This window comes from Parus major, chromosome 4 (genome assembly GCF_001522545.3).
Source record: "Parus major isolate Abel chromosome 4, Parus_major1.1, whole genome shotgun sequence".
In the NCBI taxonomy this organism is placed as follows: Eukaryota; Metazoa; Chordata; class Aves; order Passeriformes; family Paridae; genus Parus; species Parus major.
In genome coordinates this window covers 28,182,377-28,201,064 of record NC_031771.1, presented here as the reverse complement: position 1 = coordinate 28,201,064, position 18,688 = coordinate 28,182,377, and the positions used below count along the sequence as shown (strand labels likewise).

At 38.7% G+C, this 18,688-nt stretch overlaps 1 protein-coding gene across 4 annotated transcripts in view; it reads right to left on the bottom strand.

Moving 5' to 3' along the window:
- GRIA2 (glutamate ionotropic receptor AMPA type subunit 2) overlaps positions 1–18,688 on the bottom strand; it is an 85,968-nt gene that overhangs the window by 43,217 nt on the left and 24,063 nt on the right. For all 4 annotated transcript variants that reach the window (XM_015624337.2, XM_015624336.3, XM_015624335.2 and 1 more), the window contains exons 2-3: positions 4,460–4,699; positions 94–290 (exon numbers count right to left, since the gene is read on the bottom strand). In XM_015624337.2, the coding sequence (XP_015479823.1) occupies positions 94–290; positions 4,460–4,699 (437 nt within the window). The remainder of the gene's footprint in view (positions 1–93; positions 291–4,459; positions 4,700–18,688) is intronic.

Below are 18,688 nucleotides of genomic sequence, written 5' to 3'. Positions count from 1 at the left end.
AATCACAAAAATACCAACAAAACAAATGAACTCATTACATTTAATTATAGAATACTGCTAACTGCTGTCACTGAAGGAAGGAGAATAGCAAACCTGATCAACAATGTCGTTGACTTTATCGCGTTCACAGTCCAAAATCACTCGTCTTTCCTTTTTTACCTCTAGATCTTGAAACAGTGAACGGTAAGTTTCATCTTTTCTCTCATTGTTAATATTTCCTACATTGATAGCAGTCACTTGCCATTTCTTTTCAGCAGCAGAATCCAGCACAGCTTGCAATGTTGATAAGCCTAGTGAAGCACAGGAGAAAACAGAAGATGACTGAAAAAGCTTCAGGAATTAACAAGCTTCTACAATGTGATTTATGAGATCACTTATTTCATATCTCCTGTAACTTGCTTGACCTGTCACAAGTAAGTAGAAGTCAGAAACTAAGATATATGTGGGCCCAATCAATTAGTATTGCATGAAATTTCCATTTGCATCACTGCAAGGGATCAAGGTAAAGCCTCTTCAGTACAACCTTTGGGTTTGGCTCAACCCTCTGCAGAACTGGATTTTGCTAGTTTCACTGATCCACTGCTGAAATTCCACATAGTGGGAAAGAGATCTTCTAGGAGAGGAGTGATCCAATTAGAGCAAAAGGATCAGCAGCTTATTAAAAAGGGGATCAGCCTTATTAAAGGATCATCTGCTTAAACAAAAGCTATTGAACAGCTTTTGTTCCCAGCACTTTAGCAGTACTGTATTTAAACCCAGACCTCACTGAAGTCTATGGCAGAATTCCCATGCTCTGCAGTGATGGTGATGGATTTACTATTTCTGTTGCCTACAGTCATGTCCTTGGTTATGAAGGATGTGCTGAGATATTTTTTCCATATAGATAAGCAGGCTCAATGCTAACACCTACAAGCAGTGTAGAAAAGTTTGCCTCCATCTCGTACTTTTGGCATGTTACAGATAGGGAGCTGTAACATTTGTACAGATGCAGCTTGGTACAATATGCTGTAAAACCAGTGAAGACTTTACTTGAAAGATTTTACTTTTTTAGGGATGAACTAATGTAGTAGAGAAACATGAAAATCACTGCTGGAAATTAATTCCTGCTATACAAAAAGTACAATTTTAATGATTTCCAGCAGTACAAGAATGAGACTTACTATGTTTCAATTCCTACATGATTCTAGAGAGCAGTTTTAGGGATACCAGACACTACTATAGGGGAAAAAAAATATAAATTAGACTTCCTTATTTGTGAATTGACCCTTTTTGCACATTCTTCTCTTCTGAGACCACCAAACATTGGGAGTAATTTCTGAGACAAATTCTGATGTGGTATATAAAGGGAGCTTCAGGTATAACTCTCATGAGAAACAATAGTGGTTATGCCCATAAACATAGAAGGAGAGCACTAAGAACTAATTTGTCTCACAGTCTGTAGGTATAATATTAAATTAAGATTGGTCAGTGTTTAGCAATTCAGCTTCAACAGTGAAAATAGCAATGACATACAGCACTACACAAGACTGGTCATCAGCAAAGGTAGAAAATGGCAGGCTTCCAAAAGCATAAATTGAATTATTATTTTATATAATTCTGGTTTTCCAAGTCTCCTTAAGAAATACTGATAGTAAGCTTTGCATGTCATGCAAAGAATATTTATTTTAAAATCACAGATAACTGCAGGCCACTGGTACATATAAACTATTTCAAATGTTAAAGATTAATCTGGTGAACTTGTGTTAATAAGGAAAGATTAGCAATGTAAGCAAACTGAGAGATGCAGGGAACACATTAAAACACTAAAAAGCATCAAAAGTATGTTTAAACCTCAAAATACTGCTTGAAATGATGAATTAAAATTTTAAAGAAAGAAAAATCAGCCAAACTGAAACATATTTATTCTGAATAATTGTTTCAAATCTCATTTAGTAGATTTCAGGTCCTCCAACCTAAGGTCTAAATTTCCTCTGAGTTAAACAATCTCAACGAGGCACAAATCAATAATTACTATTAACGCTAATACCCCCCATTGCAAAGGGTTCCTATAGTTTACTCCTCTGATCTGCTTTCCCTAGGGTTTCTCTTTTCTTGAGGTACTCTCTGCAGAGATATCAAATGGCTGCCTGGATTGCTTGTTTTGTTTTTTTTTTTGGTTTTTTTGTGTGGCAGATTTGTCATCCCCATACAGCTTAGTTTATTCTGATAACAGCTTAGTTTATTCTGATAGCTATAATATGTTGCAAAATCACAAAAAAACCCTCCAGAACCAAAACAACCAAACTTAAAGAATTTGCAGAAATACTTCTGTGATGGTGAAGTTTTCTGGAGAGTAGTAACAGAAGTGGGAGACTCTGCAGAGAAGAAAACTCCAGCAAATTCAGTTGCTATTTTTCAAGCTGCAGGAGCACTTCTCCTAGGGAAACTCATGCCCTGAACCTCTTCTGGTTATCATGAGACAAACTTAAAGCAGTGACCCTTGAAAAGGAAGACAGCAGAGAGGCTGAATAACTTAGCAATTCTTTTACAGCTAGAATCTTACAATAATGCTACTACTTTTCCCACAACTCACTGTTAGTAATGGCAGAGAGGAGGTAAGGATGGTAAAGGACGCTGCTCCACACGACATGAGAATAACTACTGTGTTAAGACAGCAGTGGCTTGGGCACACATATACTCAATGGCTTCACTCCTTATGGACAGAAATTAAAGGAAATTTCCCTGTACCTCAGCCACAGAAGTGGTCTAACACCAGCAATAAATGATTCTTTAGGAAATGAGTCATCAAACTAATTCTTATTAGCCTTCATAGTTTCCATGAAGAGTTAGTCTCAGTCTTTTTTTATGTCACTCCTGAAGGTGGAAACATCTTTAATTCTGTATCATTCCTTAAATATACATCATTGTCACTACATTAGCAGGCAAAAGTGCTTAAAGGAACTGTGGACTTGTGTATCCAGGATCTGATGTCAATGTAGCTGGCTACAAACTGCTAGACTCCGCAGGCTGATCTCATGCAATCTGTGGGGAGCAATGATTTACTCCACATAAGGTAGGAGCTTCATGCCTTGGAGCTTGTTGTCTCCAGGGTGCCTTGCCACAATTAAAGCCAACAGGTAAGTAAAAAAGGAAGAGCCAAAGGGTGGCTAGAAAGAACAATCTCATGCTGTTATTCCCAGTCAGATCCAGACAGTGCACCTCACAAGAACTAAGGTTTTTTTTCAGTATTTCCTGAATATAAATCACATGCAGGTCACATTCTGCCCACTGCTAGATGATTGACAGAATACTGGCTAAGAAAGTAGTTCTTCATCTGTCCTTTCTGAAAAGGCAGTGAATGTTTCTGATTCTAATGTGAATTTGAAAAGGAACTTCTAGAGAAATGAGCTTAGCAGTCATTGTTCCATGTGGCATTTCCTTTGGAAGACACAGACCAGGATTAGTTCTTCTAACTTGAGTGCTTACAAAAATGATAAAGCACTCTCTTGAGGAGACCCCTTCAGCTTCTGAACATCATGTGTAAAATGGCATCAGAATGCAGGAAATTTAATGTCACCCAATTACTCAACAAACCATGGAGTGGTATAACCGTGCTTTAAATCTATTAGCATTTTATAATTTAAAATGCATTTATTATTTAACTCTGACCAATGAACATGCAGGCAAGCCACAAAATAGCCTTTTTAAAGAGAACAGGAGCAGCTAAGAATAGAAGAAAGTTAGCCAAAGACTAGGTGAGGAAAACCTGAAAATGGAATGATAATAATGGAATTCCAGAAAAAGCAATCAAAAACCTCACCCTTTCTGGATAAAGCGGCTTCTTTTCAGAAAACTAACTGATACACCACAACTTGCCAATGACATTTTCAAGTTCATAAACTGTTATATTATTACTACTACAGCCATAAAAGGGCATGAGAAGGTTGTATGGTGGAGTTAATTGATCCCAGGCAAGGGATTTAGGTTTATCAACATCAACAATAAAATCTAAGCGCAACAGAGGAGAGGAACTCAATACCAATAGCTGTCCTCAAACTAGTAGGGACTGACTGCATCCAAGATTTATTGCTTGCTTGGTGCCCAACTACAGATTTTGCATATGTGGAGTGCATCTGTGGTAGCAGCTAGCCCTCCATGCTCACATTTTTTTTCTCCTTAGATGTTTCTTTAACAAAAAAAGAAAAAACTTTACTCAGAAACTGTTTTACAGCAGATAACTAATCTCACATTGCCTAACAGTTGCAATTCTATTAGTGCATACCATAATAATTTCATTCTCATTTAAACAATTTTGTTTCTGTCCCAAAAGCTAATTCCAAAATGCAAGAAACACTTAATTCATTACACTTAGTCTTGGAGGTAAATATTTCTTCTGTTATTTACTTATCTAATCTGAATTCCAGATTTCAATGAGATACACCTGCCAAACAGGGTGCAGGTAAAAAGTACCACTCCTTACCTCTGTCACTGTCATACAAATATGCAAACTTGGTCCACTGATAGTATTCGATCAAGCTAAGAAGAGCTCCCTTGAGGTCAGGTCTCATCTGAATGACAAAGGGATGTGTTCCATCTGTTGGGAAGCTGGGAGTTATGAAGGAGACATGAAGAGTCCCACAGAATGATGTTATGGTATTTACAGACTTCTTGTCATAGAATCCAAAAATAGCAAAGACTCCTCTTGAAAACTGGGAGCAGACTAGAAAGAAGAAAGAAAGAAAATTAGTGGGAGAATTTGTTTAAAAAAAATATTGAAATCTCTATAATGTATATATTCATGAGAAATGTGTGTCTGAAAAGTGTCTGATCACATAAATACCAGACAAAAAAATTAATACTCTGCTATGGAGATAATCTGTTAGTATTATCAATCAGTAATATAAAACACTAGAAAAACAAGATAAAAGAAAGTATCAGAAGTATCAGATGCATATATCAGACCAGATTACTCCTAGATGATCAATTCAGAAATAAAACTCACCAACTTATTCTTAAATTCAATTTCTGTTGTAAAGAACAGTGATGACAGACATCACTGGTAGTTGCAATTCAAAAAATGAGACATTATGACCACACATAGCATTATGGAAATAGATAATATTTTGTCATGTTTAAAATAAACTGCCTCTGAAGTCAAGACTCACTGAGCTTTTTGCAAAATACTTTAAATAACTTTCCATTTGTGGAAACACAAAGCCAAAACTAAATCCAAATCTATCAAGAGCAGCAAGAAGTCCATTTGCTTTAAAACCCTCCTGTATCAGAGCATTATTTTAATTCCTGCTTTGCAGGACTCAGCAAAAGCTGGTCCTTCTGGATGACACTTACGGTCATGTTGCAGGAAGGATAACCTCACAGGTGTAAATAACATGCTGATCATTCACTTTGTATCACTGGAGACAATTCAAGCCAGTTGATGAGTGTGACTGACCACGACAGCCTGTACAAAAGAGCTGGTTCTTCTGGGGTATTCTTTTCTTTGAGACTGCAGGGTATACTAGTGCCCAAGTTCTACACCCAGGGTACAATGAGGGAATATTATTCTCTGATTAATTCACCCTTATGCATTCCTTGGTTTGCAGAGTCACCTTGAACAAGACACATCCTTCTAGAGACACCTGACCTGCTTATAGATAGAAATCACAGTGTAATTGATGCTAATTTTGCCCAGCCATTTAGTGCACTAATCCTTGAATATAATTCATATAAGGACATAAATTTGCTTATTTTTAGATTTTCCTAGATTTGAACTAATAATATATTTCTATCTTTCCAAGTTATTCTATCTTTATTTTTAAAATTGTGCTTCTTATTTTAGAAGAAATATTATCTCTTTATGCCTGTTACTACTCATTGCTATCTTCTTTTCATGGCCGTGCCTATGTATCTATGCTACCACTCATCTCTCATGCCCTAATTATTCCTATACTCAAATTAAAAGCACCTAAACAGAATGAGTGAAATTCCGAGTCTGCCAGTTTTAAGTTTTCACCTATTAACTTTAATTAGGTCAGAATTTTGCCTCAGGTGAGAAAATACAAGTGATTAAAAAACTTGATGAGTAACACCTCTTTATAAAAGGATGCTGCAGGTTTTACAGGGCTAGAGTACAAGATGTTCAAGCCTCTTCCATTCTAAGTACAAATCATTACAGAATCATAGAACTGTTTTGAATGGAAAAGACCTTTAAGATCAGAGTCCAACCGTTAACCCAGCACTGCCAAGTCTGTCACTAAATCGTGTCCCCAGGGGCCACATCTCAACATCTTTTAAAGACATCCATGCCAGCTACTCAACAGCTTCCCTGGGACAATTGTTCCAATGCCTCCCAACCCCTCCCATGAAGAAACTTTTCCTAATATGCAGACTAAATATCCCCTAACCTGAGGCCATTTCCTCTTCTAGTGCTTGTTATCTGAGAGGAGACCAACTTTCACACTGCTACACCCTCCTTCCTGGCAGTTGTAGAGAGATAAGGTCTCCCCTGAGCCTCCTTTGCTCCATGCTAAATATCCCCAGCTCCCCCAATTGGCCCTCACAAGATCTAAGCTCCAGACCCTTTCCCAGCTCTGTTGCCCTTCTCTGGACATGCTCCAGCACCTCCATATCCTTTCTGTATTGAGGGGCCCAGAACTGAGCACAGAATTTGTGATTTGGCCTCACCAGTGCTGAGTACAGAGGGACAGTCACTGCCCTGCTCCTGCTGGCCACACCATTGCTGACCAAACCAGGATGCCACTGGCTTTCTTGGCCACCTGGGCACACACTGGCTTGTGTTCAGCTGGCTGTTGACTAGCACCTCCAGGTCCTTTTCCATGGAGCAGCTGCTCTTCCTCCAGCCTGTAGAGCTGCATGGGTTGTTGTGACCCAAGTGCAGGACCTGGCATTTGGCCCTGTTGAGCCTCATACAATTGGCCCCAGCCCATCAATCCAGCCTGTCCAGACCCCTCTGTGGAGCCTTCCAGCCCTCCAGCAGATCAACACGCCCACACAGCTTGGTGTCCTCTGCAAACTGACCAAGGGTGCACTTGATCCTCTCATCCAGATGGTTGATAAATACATCAAACAGGGCTGTGACCTGGGAGATAAATACATCAAACTCCCAATGCTGTGTCCTGGGAAACACTACTTGTGACTGGCTGCCAGCTGGATGGAACTCCATTCATGACTGCTCTCTGGGCCTGTCCAGAGCCAGCCTTTTACTTCTCCAAGCCACAAGCAGTCAGTTTCTCTGTGTCCATTTTCTGTGGAAAATGTCAAAGGCTTTACCATAGCCAGCAGACAAGATTCACAAACTTCTGCTCATCCACCAAGCAGGCTGTCTTGCTATAGAAGCAGATCAGGCTGGACAAGCAGAACCTGCCTTTCACCAGTCTGTGCTGGCTGGGCCTGATCACCTGTTCGACCTGCATGTGCCTCGAGACAGCATTCAGGATGACCTTTCCCAGCACCAAGGTTGGCTGACAAACAGGTTATCCTTCCAACTCTTGTCATCTTTGCTAATTTCCAGACAATGGGACTTCCACAGTCCCAGCAGACTTGATGTCGAGTCAACTGACCCATGACCAAAAAACCCCCCAAAATCAAAATTCTACTGATGATATCAGGCTTAGAGCCAGTTACTGATCTGCTAGCTTGCTGTTTTTTTCTGTTTCTTCACTCATCTTCTCTGCATCTGGAAGGACAGAGGAAAACCCCACTTGTGCTCCTGATCCCTCAACCAGTTGTCCCAAGTCCCTGAAGTCTCTTGGTTGCTCTCAGAAATATTTCAGGGACTTGGGGCAGTCTTTCAGAGACTTGCTCAGACTTCATTACTGCCTACATGGAAAAAAAAAAAAAAATCAATCAAGGATAATCAATCAAAGGCAGCATTCAGGGCAGGAAGCTTTTTCTTCACATCTTAAACTCAGGCCCCAGGGAGGCAGGGCTGGTTGGCATAAGGTGTCTTCTGTTCCCTTCAGAGGGGACTCTCCTATGGAAATAACCCATATTTTTTCTTTATGGAAGCAGTTTTGATGCAGGGTGTAGGCCAACCTCAGCAATACTGCCATGCTGGATGAACCACTGTCCTTGCTCAGTGTCACCTGCAGAGCCTCATACCTGTTATGGGAGGGCACCTGGGAAGTGGGGCAGTCACAGAGGAGACACACCAGCTACACCAGGCAGGAACCCATCACCATTGCCCCCTGCCCCTTAAGTCACTGTGTTCACCAGGCAGAGAGAGGAAAGGGAATCCTCTGTGTCATGTATCCAGTCTGCCTGTCCAGCCTGTGTCAGGGAAAGCAGGTAGCTTTTAGTCTCTACCTCTCTCTTGCTCTCCCTGCTACTCCTCAAGCCAGTCACCTCCCAGAACTCTGTGACTGGGCACAGAGGAGTTCCCCTACCCAGGCACACCTCTCACAGGAGTGCTCCCTGCTGCTGGTCAGCACTGGTCAGAGCAGGCTCCAGCCCGACACCTGTGTGGCAGTGTGTTCCCATCAGAGCCCTGTCTGTGGGCAGCTGTGTCATGTTGAACTAAGATTTCTGAAAAAGGCTGTGAATTTTCTGAATAGCTTTACTGTTTAAGTTACTGGAACTCCTTGTTCTATTCCACATCATTATGCTCTCGCTGAGGCAAAACCAACTCACTACCTCCCCACACAATCATGAATAATTGTTTCCCATGAGCAGCAAAGGCTAAATACCGTCTGAACTTGCTACAATAAAGGCATTAATGCCTCATAACTCACCTTCAAAAATTCCCCCAAAAAATCGAGCATCAGTTAACTTCTGAACTTCTGGATGAGAATCTTGCAAAGACTGTTACTTGTACACTACTGTGACCTTCTGTATGAAACCATTTTAATACTGCAAATAAGGTGACAAAGACAACAACAGTCTCATCAAAGGACACTGAAAAATAAAAATGTTTTATGTCATCACTGCCAACACCTGGGATGCATTTCTCCTGTCACATTGCTTTTCTTCCACCACCAGTCAGCGATTTTAGGCATAGATGGAACAATGTTCCCCACAGCAGCCAACAACCGGAAAATTTGAAAACCATAGGTGATGACTTTTCAGAACCACCACCTATCCTCTCCTCACCTTCCTGACACTGGGGACCTTTACCTTGACCCATGAGTTTTCTCACTTTTGCTCTTGCTATCTTCTCCTCTGTACTCTGGGGACAGAGAGGAGAGTCAGTGGCTGAGTGCTTTGCAGCTGGCAGGGTTAACCCAGGACAGGGTAAAAGGTGTTATTCCTCCTTCCACCCACCTGTAAATACCTCTGGCCTGTGCTCCATTGTACCTCTTCAGTGACACAAACATGCATCCACTCTACTCTCTTCAGAAGACAACTGCTATTCTTTTAAACTGAATATCCTCCCTGACAGGCCACAAACTCATTCCACCTCTCATCACAACTTAAATACAGCTCTCTTGGATGAACACAGTGAAAAACTCTGCTTAATAGCCTCTGCACCTGATAAATCATCCATCCTTACATACACGTGTCTTCTTCTGGGGAAGGCTGGTAAAACTGGAATTTTAATCTACCATCCTGCACAAAGTGAAAGACAAATAAAAAGCACCACCTCCAGGTGGGAAAGTCAAGACAAGAATATAGGAGCTGTGGTTTAAAAGCTGAATCACAGACACACACAAGTAAACAATCCCAACAAATAACATGGTAAAAGCAAAAACATTTTATATTTTTCAAATTATTATAAAACCTGCCAAAGTGATACAATGTCTCATTTAATTCAAAAAAGGCTCCCTTAATATGAGATAAAATCTAACACAAATCTTCAAGTATGGAGATAACTCACATCTGGGTCAGACAGAAAAATCAGGATCAACTACAACCCAGGTAAAAATAAATTTTCAACAGGAGTGATCAGTGCTACAATGTCACACAGAAGAACCCCAGTGTTGTGCTTCTCTGTGTGAAATTCCTCTAAAGGCAAGTGTGCAGGCACCTATGCTATGTAATAAAACATGCTACAAATAAGCATTCAGACTTTGTCTAAAGACAAATTCTTGCAATTTTTATGGGGTTTTTTTTGTCTTTTAGGAGCAGAAGGGAAAAGAAGGGACGGTGTTTCCAAATATAATGGTGATCCTGCAGATAATGCAGAAACTGCAATTGTTTTTGGCAGGATTCCCACCTCAGACTAAGTCTACAGTCACGTTGCTATTGCTGGAAGACATAAGTTTTATAACGGTGAATCACAAGCTGTTCACGATTATTAGAGTAAAAAAAAATTTAAAAAATCGTGATGATTAGGACTCATAAGCCATTGCTATAGGAAAGATCTATTTCATTAATGACATTAGAACCAACGGCCAGGATTCATTTCCTTCAAGCTCTCCTATATGAATTGGGGTTTTTTCTGATTTATGGGGTCATTTCTAGAAATAGCCTATGGCTTACTTAGCAACAAGAGGGGAAGAATATAGTAAGCTTATTTTGTGATCACTTTTCCAAAGAGATTCTCCTAGAATGGCAAAGAGCTGTGAATTCCAAGAAACAGGGTAAATAAAGATTCTTGAGAAGGGACAGTTACCAGAAGGTTTTGTTGTAGTTAAGGTTTAAGTACTTTATATTTGACTTCTTGTTCTACAAACATAGCCAGGCACAAACCTAGCCTGCCTTTGTTTTCCAAAGCACTAAAAAGGTATCCTAAACTTTTACTCCAAAAGCTAAATGCCAGATTTGTTCAACAACAAAATGTTGCAAGCCTGCAAAGAGAAATAGGTTCCCTATCAGAAAGTGGCCAAAACTGCTTGCTCCATTATTAACTCTTCCATTGTGAACGCATCTGCTTCTTCTTAGAACTCCTTTTTGCTGCAATGCACTCATACCTTTCTCTCTCTCCCACTTATTCCATGCCACAAAATTCTGTTTGTCAATGAACTCTACAAGCAGGATAACCTGATATTCACCACTGTGGTCATAACTGGTTCTTCAGAAAGAAAGAAATACGGCACAATACACTCTTTGTCTCTCATCATACAGAGCATCTTTCTGTGATGCATATCATCCTAAACCCAAAGCTCAGAAGTGCCTGCTGAAGAGTACACTTGAAAATTGCAAATACAAACATATTACAAATATGTTAAGCTTTACACAGTGAAGTGACTCCAGTGGAGGAATGATAGTTTGTTTGCATGACTGGAGAACTGAATCATAAATCACACAGAAACAGTTGGATTTGAATACATATGCTTAGAAACTCTTTCTGATTAAGTCCTCCTAAGCCAAGGTTTTCTTCAGTATTAAGGGAAAGTAATGAACCCTATAATTGTTTACATTCAGAGACAATTAAATTGGGAAAAGAAAATTAGCAAAGTGCTAATTACTTACTGAAACCAATGTCTAATAGTACCTGCTTACAGGTAAATTTCCAAACACTGGTATGATGACTACTGACATCTGAATTTTTACTGATGAGAATTTTGACACTTGGTTTCTGTCCAAAGATGAAAATTTAAAATGAGAAAGTATTTGCCATTTGGTGCGTAGAATTCAAATGCTGTCCAGTATTAACATGGCTTTATATATTATTTTATTTTAATACCTTGGTTTATTATTAGTGTTAACAAAACTGTTTTAATATTAGCATAGGGAAATAAGTATTCAGTGCAATTATTTAATCACACACAATAGAATAATCATTCCCTTACTTCTATGAGAAGGGAACTATAGCATAAGTATAAAGAAAGAGTCAAGCACTGCCTCTCCAAAAGAGACCAAAACACAAAGGAAACACTCATTGGTTTGAAAAGTTGATAGATGAGTTGGAAGTAGCCAGAAGCAAGATGTAGAAACTGAGTGCCCAGTTTACCCAATCATTTCAGCTTCTGAAAGACCACATAATGAATAAGCAGACAGTGGAAAGGAACAATAGATGGAACAGAAAATAAGCAGGAACCACAGATAAAAGAAAGAATTCATGTATGATTGAAACTATCAGAAAATCCTCATGAAAATAAAAACCAGTACGGATTGCTTCCAAAGTCATTACAAAAACTGCAGCACAGCAGACAGCATATTGCATAAGCTTTCCTAGACTAAATAATTTTTTTTCAGCTAATATTATAGATATAGTCTGCATGGTCTGTTTTACCCATTCAGATTCCATGATTACCTCCTAGATATAAGCTTCCCGTCAGGAAGATTGAATAAGGCATAAGGAATCACCCAAGTCCATCCAGAGGGGTACTTAGAACCATGAAAAAATACGTTTTAAGTGGAACAACCTGAGATAGAAATGCATTTTTCTAAAGGCCATGTTAGGCTAACTGAAATTGGGAAGGAAACAGCTCCCCAAGGCTCAAAGAAAGGCACAATCACTGAAAGACAATAGACCGAAGCTTCATCATAATATTCAATAAAACACAGGGCACAGAACCCAAATAAAGGCTGGCATTTTAAAATTCCAAGATACCCTCTACCAAAGCCGAGAGGCAATCAATGCCAATTAAAAAAATCAATGGCAATCAGAACTAAAAATACACTATACTTCTGGATAACAAAATACTGAATTACACTGAAAAGACATTTCCTTTTATCTTGGCAAATTTTAATTCTAGCCCTGGTAAATGTGGAGTTTTATCTTATTTTAAGCATTTAAGAAAATCTGCCCAAAATTATAGCCATTCAGTACTGACCTAAAGTGTGTATTTTCCTCTTTGCAGATTGTTCATACACATATCTCTCGGCTAAAAAAAAAAAATCCCCAAAACAAAGCAGACCTCATTGGGAAAGGTGATCATTGGATATTGAGCTCACACACCACGAAGGATGTGGAGATGGTAAACACTTCAGTAATGATCCTCCTCACCTGTACACTCAGCATTAATGCACAAAACGTGACTTGCAGCAGCAGACAGGGAGCTCACAAACCATCACTGTATCAGAACAGGGGGGCTCAGTTTTTCACACAGCTGACTAGGGAAATTCTCACAGCCTCAGAGACTGGAAATGGAAGAATTTAAATCCCAAGGCTGGAATGTCTGTAGAGGACAATTATGGTGGAGCAGATGCAAAGGATTTTTTATTTTTTTTTTGCACCTTTCCTGGCAGAAATGCCATCTTCAGTTATTGCTACAACCTGAACTGTTTGCTCAGAGATTATGCAACTGAATGGAACTTTCCACACCTTATTATTAGCAAAAGCAGCTTTGATCATTTTGTAAAATTAGACTCAAAACCTGGTTTGCTGCAGTACAAAACAAGCTCAAAAGCCAGAGGAGAGACAGATTAATCTATTTCAACCGGTCAATCATACTTCACACTGAGGACAGAAACTCTGTGCCAACATGGGATATTTTAAGCAAGCACAAAAAAGCCTTCAAGAAGTTAGTAGCCATCTGTTAGAAGATTACATGATGATAGGTATAGCTTCTCTATATGCTAATGCTGCAATAATGAAGGTGGTAAATAAACATCATGTTCACAATGAAACAACAGGTCAGAAAAACAGTCTGTTTCAATGACAGTTGCATTCAATTACACGTTGTTTGGCTGTGCACTGTAAAGCATCTGAAAATCTTTTTCATTGCTAGGACAATTACCACGATGCAAAAGAAATCATTAAAAACACTGTTCAAAAGAATCATGTTAAAACTATTATGTTTTTACAAATCAAATAAGATTCCTGGAATAAAATTAAAATGCAAATCTCTTCATGAAAGGAAAAAAGTTCACATTCCACAAAATTCTTACACAATTCTTCACTGTTAGAATCCTAGTGTGTTTGTCCAAATCTCCATTTTCTCCAGTTGAAGGAGATTTAATATTTCCTGAACCCTAAATATAGTGACCTGGGAACTCCATTAAACAACGGAAATATAACTTTATCTTATCTCCAAAATCCAGATATTCTTCAGGAAGCTTCTCTCCCCTGCCTCATTTCTTTCTCTCCTCCTGCCACCCCAAATCAAAACCATTCTGTTTCCATTTGATTACACAAACTTTAAGTCAATCAATTTCATTTAAATCTAAGAACTCACCTTGCAAATATGCCTTGCTGGCTTTCTGACTGTTTCCCAACAATTACAACCTTGCAGCAACACAAAATTTAGATTGTCCATTACCTCCTAGATCTAGAAACAGATAATCAAACCTAAGAACAGGATACTTGCTTTTTGGAGCCACAGTGCAAGTCATGGAGATGTCATCTATTTCAGGGCTAGGCTTGTTTTGTTCAATCAGCATAACTCTACTGAATTTAACAGAGCCAATATAACTAAAAATGTAATTCTCCATTTTTAGCATAACCATTTTCACATATATTTTCAAACCAGAAATGTTATATACAACAGAATACTCATAATCTCCTCTTCCCCTTAATCAGCATTGCTGGAAGCATCCCATTTCTACATTTCATTAAACTAATCATATTCCAGTTCCCAAGAAAATGTCATTGTGTAAAACTGTCTTTGAAAAATTGTAAAAGGATTTTGAAGGAGATAAAATTAACTTGGTAAGCAAAAGTATTTTTTGTTAATATGTTGACAGATTTGGATTCAATTTATCAACTTGTTTTTCTTTAATTGAGCAAAAAGGATCAACCATCACTCCTGAACAGATTGTCTAACACCATCTAAGAGGAAAAGTAGTTTCAGCAGGGAGTTCCTCTCTTAGAAGGATGGGAATAGCTATGACAAAAGACTCTGAGGTTACCTTGTAAGGATAAAAAAAAATAAACCTGGAACAAATCTTAAGGAAACTGCTGTAAGGAATAAAGAGGATTTCATGAGGCAGAGAAAGTACAGCAGAAGATAGGAAAGTATTCTATTACTTCTGAATGCTCCGTATTACATTTTTAAAGGAATAAACTGATTTTCCAACTGGTCACTGGTGACCTGCCAAACACCTTATTCTGAGAAAGTCAGCTGTTTAGTCCTTTTTATTGCTTACATATCTCTGTCTGAAATGATGCATCTGGGAGCATTCTTCCTTCACCCTGCACAGGCCAGCCTACACCTTGTCACTCCAGCAGGGCTGGCACTGCAGCACACAGCTGTACTGCAGCTTCTCATCCCCAGCCTAAGCTCCCCTCTCTCCAGACAGCTGAACCTGATTTGCAAGTAAATTATCTAACTAAAAATTTTAGTTAGCCTAACTCTGCTGAGAGGAATATCTCACACAAACTCATGACTAAATGTAACAGTAATAAAGACAATTTCCTACGCTGCCATGGGTCTAACAGCTTCTTCTCCTCATAGGAATAATGATGGATCTCTGCCACCTGTAACAGCTTCCACCCAGCATTGTTCCAGCCTAAACCACTGACCTACAGCAAAGGATGGCTTCATGTGGTTCTTTTGGTGACATTTCAGCAGTACTTCAGCCATAGACTAACTTCCTGCAACATCTCACAGATTTATGACAGTCATTGGGATAATCAGCTGTTAACCCAATTTGTCAGGCTTTATTTGTATTTAGAAATGGTCCAGTACTTACATCACAGACCCTCCTATCTGCATGTCCTATTTTCCAATTGTAGAAGTAAGAGAAACATCATTTATTTGGGAAGTATTCAAAGAGCATTTAATAAACATTATTAGTAGTACAAATCAGAAAAGCAGTGAGATCCTCTTAATTAGGTCACTCTAGTGAACAGCTGTTTTTCCTGATTATATGACTTATTTAATTAAGAGAAGAACTTATTCAATAATAAAGCAGCGAGGAGAGCTTTAAAATAATAAATTAAAATGAGCACACATTGCAAACATAGTAAGAACACTCCTTGCCTCTCTTTTGGCCATTGCCTTAATCTTCAATAATTTGAAGCATTTCAAAATGCATTAAAAGTTTCAAACTTCTTTTGTTTTATTTAGGGTTAGCTGATTAACTCATTAACAAAACTTGCCAAGATGTGATACAGCACATCATTCCCACTTACTTTAACAAAGCACTGATTCATCCTTATGCTTCACTGTGACTGAGATTATTCTTCCAGATTTTTTCTTCCTGTGTTCAGATCTCACAGAAGTGGGCCTAATTAGTTTAATGACGTTTTACACTGTTTAACCTCTAAGTTTTGCCTATATTACCTGAGCTAATTTGAGCACTTACATTGTACTGCACACTATGTATAGACATGCCTATACACTACATCAAACTAAAAATAAAATCATTTCTAGAGGAAACTTGTGCAAAGTCTAAAACAGCACCAAACAACATTCCCACTCAGCACTGAAATAGTGTCAGAGAGTCACACTACCTGGGCCTTTAAGTCCTCTACTTCAAACCTCCTGCTATATTATGCATGTTCTATCTTTATGTATGAATTGTGTATGTTCTAAATATATGTTTTGCAGAGGCTTACAGGATTACTAGATTTGGCTTTATAAAAATACCCCATTTATCCACCCTCACTGACATTTTAGTGGTGAGCCCAAGTCACCAGAATAAAAAAAATCCAAAATAACAGGACACCCCACCCCCCAAAAAAAGAAGTATACAAACAAACAAACTCCCTCACAAAACAAAAGATGTTTTATGGCCTTACAGTTTCAAACCATACTTCTTCTTTTAGTTGAGCAAAGCATATCTTAATGTCAGGGAATTCTATCATGTGCTTATAGGATCAGTAACTCCTCTGGAAAATGATCTTTGAACCACATGTTCTTATGCTTTAAAACTTCACCATAATTTACCTGAGACAAATGATCATTAAAATATTTACCAACACTATTTAGTACTTCTCCTCTTGTAAAGCAAATAAACTTTTCAGCTTTCCTTGCAAATAGTTACCTCAAATTGACCTTGTTTATTAAGAGCTTCTAAGCACATATTAAGTCAGAAAAATTATCTCTTCCAGGCACACTGACATCACAGAAATGAAAATCCACTTCTCCTTTGTACCAAATATCAGAAAAATATATTAAATGTAGAGTCCTTCCAGAAAATGTTGGTTCAAGGAGACACATCAAGCAGCTGGTGATAAGCCCTCTAGAGATAGATCAGTGGCACTAGAAAGAAACTATTTCCACCTGCACTGCAAATCAAAAGGCCAGACTAAGGATCTAGTGTGAAAATTCCAGCCAGTTGGAGACTACTCACAGCACATACTGCACTCTGCTCATTCAGAACTGTAACTGTGGGTTTGGTAGCAAGCAGTGCACTGACCTCAGAACAGAGAGCTGCTATTGAAGATTGAATATATTGGTTTCAGGGGTTTTACCTTGGCTGACTTCAGGTTATCCCTGTGGACTAAATGCCCACTAGCAGTTTGATTGCATTGGTGGAATTCCAGAAACACATCCTCCAGTTCAGTTAATTCAAAAAGAATGTGCTCCTTGGGCTCCTAAACCACTCCAGAATAAGAAACAAGCAGCAGAGCCAGGGCTGATTAGGAAACTTCCTTGAAATATTCTGCTCTTCATCCAAACTGAATTGTTCAGGTGGAGACACCCATGTGTTCCCATGGTATGAAAAACATATTTCCATTTGAGCATAAGCAAAATTTGATATGATGGGATAGCACCAGAACTGGTTACACTAGGCTGCATAAATGTAGTGTCCCTTCAGTATTTAATTTTTTCACTGACAACTTGCTAAAAAGGAGTTTACACCAAGAACAGAAGTATAAAGCTTCAACTCTTCTTTAACTTCTTGTTTTTAAGAGGTACTTGATTTGTCACAATCACATATGCTCAGATTGCACCAGCTCCCACAGATAAAAATTAAAAGCTCTTTACGCATATTGACATCTTGCACAGCCCTATCATTAGCATCTGGCTAGGTGGCTTGTTGGATGTCCTAATTCATTGAAAAAATGCTAAATGTGTCACTTCCCAGAGAAGTATTACCTCTCTTCTCTCCTATTATTTTTAAAATCTCATGACTTTCAAACAAGTGTCATGATTTGGGTATCTGTTTCGTAAAGTAAACACCAGGCATTGGCAGAATACAATAAATCTTGCTGTACATCTTGTAGACTGATTTTTTTATACTTATAAGTGGCTGCTTAAAATTTCTAGCACTAGCCAGCTGGAGAGGTTGCTGTGCACTGCAGGGAGAGTAGTCCAGTCTTGAATAATTAGACTTCAGAGTTATAAAACACAATTGAGCTCCTACAGTTAAAAAACAATTCTGTCACAGCTCTGACACTTTCCATTGCTTTTGGAAAATCAGACCACAGTTTTCATAGCTAAGAAACAACAGTTTGATCAATTGCTGAAGTTCAAAAGAAACAGCTAATATTTTTGATCTATCCTAATAATGAAGCAAAGAATATGCTTTTTAGTGTTTCCCCTACTTGACAGTCAGCTGTTTCAAATTTTGGGTGATGTGGTCAGGGGGGTGCTGTATGCTTGGTTGGTTTAGCAATTTTCCATAGTTTGACCAAGAAACAACATTTAGATTACTCTAAGTGATGGTAACTAGAAATGCTGTTTATCTTTCTAAGTCACACTTCCTGCATTTAACTGAAATGTAACCTCCATTATGGTAACTTTGTTCAGGGTAATCTAGTACCTCACACTGTTTGCCTGGAATAATTAGTTTTTGCTCATACAGCATTCTAATGCCTCAGGCTTTTAAAGCAGCTTCTATAAATACACCTGATCAGCATTGTAATGCAACAAAATACAGCATTTTGTAGCATATGGCACACAAAGCAGTGAAGGGCAAGCCTAGCTCTCAGCTGTGCCATGCCACCTAGTTTGTTCCATAACATTTATTTAAC